At 51.8% G+C, this 8262-nt stretch overlaps 1 protein-coding gene across 3 annotated transcripts in view; it reads right to left on the reverse strand.

The window, feature by feature from the left end:
* Positions 1-8262, reverse strand: part of LOC146009466 (rap1 GTPase-activating protein 1-like) — a 56850-nt gene that overhangs the window by 35318 nt on the left and 13270 nt on the right. For all 3 annotated transcript variants that reach the window (XM_083149882.1, XM_083149880.1, XM_083149881.1), the window contains exons 4-6: positions 4177-4224; positions 2287-2325; positions 1969-2151 (exon numbers count right to left, since the gene is read on the reverse strand). In XM_083149882.1, the coding sequence (XP_083006008.1) occupies positions 1969-2151; positions 2287-2325; positions 4177-4224 (270 nt within the window). The remainder of the gene's footprint in view (positions 1-1968; positions 2152-2286; positions 2326-4176; positions 4225-8262) is intronic.

The following is an 8262-nucleotide window of genomic DNA, read 5'->3' on the forward strand; positions in this document are numbered from 1 at the left end:
TACAGCTCTGTGTGATCTGTCCCGTCAGGATAGGGAGCAGAATGATACAGCTCTGTGTGATCTGTCCTGTCAGGATAGGGAGCGGAATGATACAGCTCTGTGTGATTTGTCCTGTCAGGATAGGGAGCGGAATGTTACAGCTCTGTGTGATTTGTCCTGACAGGATAGGGAGCGGAATGATACAGCTCTGTGTCATCTGTCCCGTCAGGATAGGGAGCAGAATGATAAAGCTCTGTGTGATTTGTCCTGTCAGGATAGGGGGCGGAATGATACAGCCCTGTGTTATTTGTCCTGTCAGGATAGGGAGCGGAATGATACAGCTCTGTGTGATTTGTCCTGTCAGGATAGGGACCGAAATGATACAGCCCTGTGTGATCTGTCCCGTCAGGATAGGGAGCAGAATGATACAGCTCTGTGTGATCTGTCCTGTCAGGATAGGGAGCGGAATGATACAGCTCTGTGTGATTTGTCCTGTCAGGATAGGGAGCGGAATGATACAGCTCTGTGTAATCTGTCCCGTCAGGATAGGGAGCAGAATGATACAGCTCTGTGTGATTTGTCCTGACAGGATAGGGTGCGGAATGATACAGCCCTGTGTGATCTGTCCTGTCAGGATAGGGAGAGGAATGATACAGCTCTGTGTGATCTGTCCTGTCAGGATAGGGGGCAGAATGTTACAGCTCTGTGTGATCTGTCCTGTCAGGATAGGGAGCGGAATGATACAGCTCTGTGTGATTTGTCCTGTCAGGATAGGGAGCGGAATGATACAGCTCTGTGTGATCTGTCCCATCAAGATAGGGAGCGGAATGATACAGCTCTGTGTTATTTGTCCTGTCAAGATAGGGAGCGGAATGATACAGCTCTGTGTGATTTGTCCTGTCAGGATAGGGGGCGGAATGATACAGCTCTGTGTTATTTGTCCTGTCAGGATAGGGAGCGGAATGATACAGCTCTGTGTGATTTGTCCTGTCAGGATAGGGAGCGGAATGATACAGCTCTGTGTGATTTGTCCTGTCAGGATAGGGAGCGGAATGATACAGCTCTGTGTAATTTGTCCTGTCAGGATAGGGAGCGGAATGATACAGCTCTGTGAGATCTGTCCCGTCAGGATATGGAGCGGAATGATACAGCTCTGTGTGATTTGTCCTGTCAGGATAGGGAGCGGAATGATACAGCTCTGTGTAATTTGTCCTGTCAGGATAGGGAGCGGAATGATACAGCTCTGTGTGATCTGTCCCGTCAGGATAGGGAGCGGAATGATACAGCTCTGTGTGAACTGTCCAGTAGGATAGGGAGCGGAATGTTACAGCTCTGTGTGATCTGTTCTGTCAGGATAGGGAGCGGAATGATACAGCTCTGTGTGATCTGTCCTGTCAGGATAGGGAGCGGAATGATACAGCTCTGTGTGATCTGTCCTGTAAGGATAGGGAGCGGAATGATACAGCTCTGTGTGATTTGTCCTGACAGGATAGGGAGCGGAATGATACAGCTCTGTGTGATCTGTCCTGTCAGGATAGGGAGCGGAATGATACAGCTCTGTGTGATCTGTCCTGTCAGGATAGGGAGCGGAATGATACAGCTCTGTGAGATCTGTCCCGTCAGGATAGGGAGCGGAATGATACAGCTCTGTGTGATTTGTCCTGACAGGATAGGGAGGGGAATGATACAGCTCTGTGTGATTTGTCCTGACAGGATAGGGAGCGGAATGATACAGCTCTGTGTGATCTGTCCTGTCAGGATAGGGAGCGGAATGATACAGCTCTGTGTGATCTGTCCTGTCAGGATAGGGAGCGGAATGATACAGCTCTGTGAGATCTGTCCCGTCAGGATAGGGAGCGGAATGATACAGCTCTGTGTGATTTGTCCTGACAGGATAGGGAGCGGAATGATACAGCTGTCAGGATAGCGGCACAGGAAGCTGGTATATTGTACCTATGACAGGAATCTTGCATACAACACTTGTCGCACCTTGCCTAAGAAGTGCTTTCTGTAGACGCGAGCCGTGGGGTCAGACTGGAGAATGCGCAATCTGTCATACGGAGCGGTAATATCGGACTCCGGGGAAGGCAGAGTGTGACTGACCCCCTCTATCCAGTATCCACCAAGTGGGGGCACAATCAGGAGGGGAAGGGGACGGCCTCTTCTTAATACCTGTGGGGGAAACAAAGAGGGAGGGGAGAGAATTGTGGGTGAATTAATTAGGAAAGTTAAAGAATTAGTACATGGCATTAATTAAGCAGAAACAACAGGATTGATATGCCAGGATTGATAAGGAATGCCACTCACATCACGGATGCCGGGGTGTTCCGTCTCTCTGCCCTGTCTCTGCAATAATGTAAAGAGAACACTGGAAGTCACGTTATCAGGATGACTGTATATAAGGTCTCTGGGCAATGGCAACCCTGAAATACTCTGTGGATCCTCACCCGGCCTACTTGTATGGTACACATTCACCAGGAATGGAGGTATAACGCTCTATGGGGACTATGTACTAGACACAAGACGGACGGAGATATAGAGGCCGATTCATACATTTATTCAGAGCCTATTCGGCTGCCGCCCCAATCCCCTCGCTACGATCGCATGCGCCCACACAGAGGAAGAATCGTTCGCTGGTTACTCACCGGGTGCTGACGTCCTGCAGGCAGGGGCACACCTGTGTTCGCTGGGGTCCGTCGTGGCTGCAGGGCCTAATATAAACGTGTCCCGCAGCTGTGGCATTATCTTATTGACCAGTGGAGTCCGGTGCTGGTTTAAAAAATATGGGGACCCCTATGTCTTTTAGTATTTTTGGAACCAGGACCGGTCCAAGAGCCCGGTGCTGGTTCTTTAAATGTGTGTGATCAGTTAGTGAGTATTGGGGCGTAGTGATACAGCTGTGTGTTATCTGTTAGTGATGAGAGGGGCGGAGTGATACAGCTGTGTGTGATCTGTTAGTGAGTAGTGGGGCTTAGTGATACAGCTGTGTGTGATCTGTTAGTGAGTAGTGGGGCGTAGTGATACAGCTGTATGTGATCTGTTAGTGATGAGAGGGGCGGAGTGATACAGCTGTGTGTGATCTGTTAGTGAGTATTGGGGTGTAGTGATACAGCTGTGTGTGATCTGTTAGTGATGAGAGGGGCGGAGTGATACAGCTGTGTGTGATCTGTTAGTGATTAGTGGGGCGGAGTGATACAGCTGTGTGTGATCTGTTAGTGAGTATTGGGGTGTAGTGATACAGCTGTGTGTGATCGGTTAGCATACCTCCCAACTGTCACGATTCCGTCGGGACAGTCCCGATTTTCGGGTCCTGTCCCGACGTCCCACCCGCGGCAGGCATTGTCCCGCTGCGGGGGGTGGCAGTTGGAAGACCCCCCAATCTAGTAGAATAGACGCTGTGCGCATGCGCACAGCGTCTATTCTCGTATGAAAATGAGGTCGCGGCTAATTAGCATAAGCCGCGCCCTCATTTGCATACGCCCCGCCCCCTTTTCGGACGCTCGAGTGTCCCTATTTCGAGTGTCCCTATTTCAACCGGACACAAGTTGGGAGGTATGGGTTAGTGATGAGAGGAGCGGAGTGATACAGCTGTGTGTGATCTGTTAGTGATGAGAGGGGCGGAGTGATACAGCTGTGTGTGATCTGTTAGTGATGAGAGGGGCGGAGTGATACAGCTGTGTGTGATCTGTTAGTGAGTATTGGGGTGTAGTGATACAGCTGTGTGTGATCTGTTAGTGATGAGAGGGGCGGAGTGATACAGCTGTGTGTGATCTGTTAGTGATGAGAGGGGCGGAGTGATACAGCTGTGTGTGATCTGTTATGATGAGAGGGGCGGAGTGATACAGCTGTGTGTGATCAGTTAGTGATGAGAGGGGCGGAGTGATACAGTGCCTGGTCGTAGCTGAAATTCTGTACATGAGTCCAACTTGTGTAAGACCCATCTGAGACCCCTTCAGACGGGAGGCCTATTACCATGTCGATGACATCAGTGCACACATTTGCCGCGCTGGCGCTGGGAGATGATAGTAGAGCCAGAAAGATTAAAGCCATTCCCGGGGATCATAAAGATCAGATATCCATAAAACAGCCAGAAATGAGGCAATAAAGCTCACATAACAACAGTATAAAGTTTATGCTGAACGTGTCCCCAGACGTCTGCTGTTGGCCTAACGGTGACCGTGTGGGTGTATCACTGACCTTCAGAGGGGAGGGGAGGACACAGCGCTGGTCTTCCAGGCGGCTGCACTGAAAGAAAAAGGGGTAAATATCATAGTGCCGACACAGATAGCAGCCTACACTGTAATCAACCCATCCCCCGGCTGTCCACTGCTGATCCCAACACCCTGAGCCAATGTTCTGCCAGTCCTGGGAGGAATCAACCACGCACCGTCACCAGCAAAGATGTCCTGCAGCAGCAGTCACACACACACACAAACACACACACACACACACACACTATCTATTCGTATGCAACAGGGTAGACACACCAGGAGGGGTAAAACAAATGATTGAGGATCTAGGCAGATTAGAGAAATGGTCAAGAGAATGGCAACTACAGTTTAATGCCAAAAAATGCAAAATCATGCACTTGGGTCTCAGAAATCCAAAGACTCAATCTCCTATATATTTGGCTACATCTGTCACTCAAAGTGGGTGTCTGTGTCTATAACGCTCTGTTCCTGGACTTTCCTCTTAATGTGTGATTGCCTTCATCTGTGCTGAACACCTTTCTGAGAAATTAACCTGTTTAAAACAGGTGATGGCAATCATACATTAAGCGGAAGTCTAGAAACAGAGCATTGTGTCCCTCCTGGAGAGGGTCATGTTGGGAGGTATGTGACAGAGAACCAGCCCAGTGAGCCCACAGACAGTGCCAGACACCCACTGCCTTCCCATGTTGCCCAGCACTGCTACTCCACAGCCACCAGGTGAGCGCCCCCCTCCCGCGATTTGCGGCAAAACCTCCCCCCCCCCGCAACCCCCCCCCCTCCCGCGATTCGCGGCAAAAACACCCGCTCCCCCGCGACCCCCCCTACCGCGATTCGCAGCAAAAACACCCCCGCGACCCCCCCTCCAGCGATTCGCTGCAAAAAGAACCCCTCACGCAATTCGCGGCATAACCACCACCCCGCGACCCCCCCCTCCCGCGAATCGCGGCAAACCCTCCCCCGTGACCCCCCCCCCCCGATTCGCTGAAAAAACACCCCCCTCACGACCTCCCTCCCGCGATTCGCGGCAAATAGAACCCCCCCGCGACCCCCCCTTGCACGATTGGCGGCACCACCCCTGCGACCCCCCTCCCGCGATTCGCGGCACCCCCCCCCCCCGCAATTCGCAGCAGCCCCAGGATTAAATGGCACATGCAAAACACTGATATGGCTATGGTCGACAATGAAAAAGGTTGACATGAGTTTTTGAAGATTTATTTTTATTTATTTTTTATTTTTTTCATATTCATTGTCATGTGTCGACATGGACACCAATGAAGTGGCACACTTATGTCAACATTTACATGTGTTGACCTTTATGTGTTGATTTTTTCTTGTGGCGATTCGCGTCACACCCCCCCGCAACCCCCCCTCCCGCGATTCGCGGCACCCCCCGTGACCCCCCACCTCCCGCAATTCGCGGCAACCCCTCACCGGAACCCCTGTGAACCCCGCCCTCCCGCGATTCGCGGCACCCAACCCCGCGACACCCCCCCTCCCGCAATTCGCGGCACCCCCCGTGATTCGCGGCAGCTCCAGAATTAAATTGCACATGGAAAACACTGACATGGCTATGGTCGACAATGAAAAAGGTTGACATGAGTTTTTGAAGTTTTTTTTTTCATTTTTTGAATATTTTCATATTCATTCTCATGTGTCGACATGGACACCAATGAAGTGCCACACTTATGTCAACATTTACATGTGTTGACCTTTCTGTGTTGATTTTTTCTTGTGGCGATTTGCGTCACACCCCCCCCCCACCCCCCCCCCTCCCCCGCAACCCCCACTCCCGCGATTCACGGCACACACACACACCCCCGCGATTCTCGGCACCCCACCCCGTGACCCCCCCTCCCGTGATTCACGGCACACCCCCCGCGACCCCCCCTACCATGATTCGCCGCAACCCCCGCCCCCGTAACCCCCCCTCCCGCGATTCGCGGCACCCACCCCCGCGACCCCCCCTCCCTCAATTCGCGGCACCCCCCGCGATTCGCGGCAGCTCCAGAATTTAAATTGCACATGGAAAACACTGACATGGCTATGGTCGACAATGAAAAAGGTTGACATGAGTTTTTGAAGTTTTTTTTTCATTTTTTTTTTTATGTTTTCATATTCATTCTCATGTGTCGACATGGACACCAATGAAGTGCCACACTTATGTCAACATTTACATGTGTTGACCTTTCTGTGTTGATTTTTTCTTGTGGCGATTCGCGTCACCCCCCCCCCCCCCCCCCCGCAACCCCCACTCCCGCGATTCACGGCACACACACACACCCCCGCGATTCTCGGCACCCCACCCCGTGACCCCCCCTCCCGTGATTCACGGCACACCCCCGCGACCCCCCCTACCATGATTCGCCGCAACCCCCGCCCCCGTAACCCCCCTTGCGGCAACCCAACCCGCGACCCACCTCCCGCGATTCTCTGAAATCCCTCCCCTCCCGCGATTTACAGCATCCACCCCCCACAACCCCCCCTCCTGCAATTCGCGGCACCCCCCGCGACCCCCCCTCCTGCAATTCGCGGCACCCTCCGCGACCCCCCCTCCCGCGATTCGCGGACACCTAAGTTGCAATACAGGGCATCTTTCATACAATTCTAATCATATTTTCTCATATACAAACGTTCACAAATTAAGGGGGCGCAGCCCCTTACGACGGTGTGAAGAGCGCCCGTAGGGCGCGATGAATCACCTAGTATAGTATAAATGGCACTATAATGGAAACTACTGAGGAAGAGAGGGATCTAGGTGTCACTATTTCAGGGGACTTAAAAGCAGGTAGGCAATGTAAACAAAGCAATGAAGAAGGCAAGTCAGATGCTTGGTTGCATAGGAGAGGTATCAGCAGTAGAAAGAAAGAAGTAATAATGCCACTGTATAGGTCATTGGTACGACCTCACCTAGGGCGGGATGTATTAAAATACATCGCCGCCCTTCGCCCCCCCCGCCGCGATGCCGCCGCATATGTACTAACATATGCGGCTGGCATCGCGATGCGGTGACGGAGCCCCCCCGCGATACCTGTACTGTGGTCTGCGGGGGGCTCCGTCACCTCCCAGCCGGCTTTTGCTGCTTTCACGCCGGGGACAGCTAAGCAAGCTGTCCCCGGCGCTTCCTCCTCCCCCTGCAGCCGGAAGGACGTCCGGCTGCGTTGCTAGGGGGAGGAAGGGCTTACCTTCCGGGGTCCAGGAGGACCTGCAAGAAGGTAAGCCCAAGGGAGGGGGGAAAGGGGGGGTCGGCGAGGCGGCGGGGTTGCGGCGACGCGGCGGGTGGCGAAAAGAAGCCCATAGGCTTCTATAGGGTATCGCCACCCAAAGGTGGCGATACCCTGCCCTGCGGTGACGTGGCGAACGGGTTTTAGTACATAGGAAAATGCGGTAAAACGGGGGTTTTACCGCATTTTCCCTTTAGTACATCTCGCCCCTAGAGTATTGTGTTCAGTTCTGGAGGCCATATCTCCAGAAGGATATAAATACATTAGAGACTGTACAAAGAAGAGCAACTAATTTGGTGCATGGCCTACATCACAAAACGCACCAGGAAAGACTAAAAGATCTTAATATGTATACTTTAGAGCAGAGAAGGGAAAGGGGGGACATGATAGAAACTTTCAAATATATCAAGGGCTTTAACAAGGTACAGGTGGGAGACATTCTTCACAGGAAGAAAAGCAACAGAACACGAGGACATGCACTGAAACTAGAGGGAGGACGATTCAGGGGAAATGCGAGGAAGAATTTTTTCACAGAAAGAGTAGTAGATAAGTGGAATAGCCTCCCAACAGAAGTGGTAGACTCAAATACAGTAGTACAATTTAAACATGCTTGGGATAAGCATATTGATATCCTTACAAAAAAATAAGGATCAAATATGGTTTGAGGTAACATGTTTAAAAAAAGGGGCAGACTAGATGGGCCAAGTGGTTCTTATCTGCCGTCAAATTCTATGTTTCTATGTTTCTATGTTTATCCGGGCGGCAGTCAGTGACATGTCAGGTAGGAGCTGATTGGCTGGCTGTTTATCACTCTCCATTTTATCACTTTTGAAGCTTAGTGCATCTGGCCA

The sequence above is a fragment of the Crinia signifera genome, chromosome 6 (genome assembly GCF_055691185.1).
Source record: "Crinia signifera chromosome 6, ASM5569118v1, whole genome shotgun sequence".
Taxonomy (NCBI): domain Eukaryota; kingdom Metazoa; phylum Chordata; class Amphibia; order Anura; family Myobatrachidae; genus Crinia; species Crinia signifera.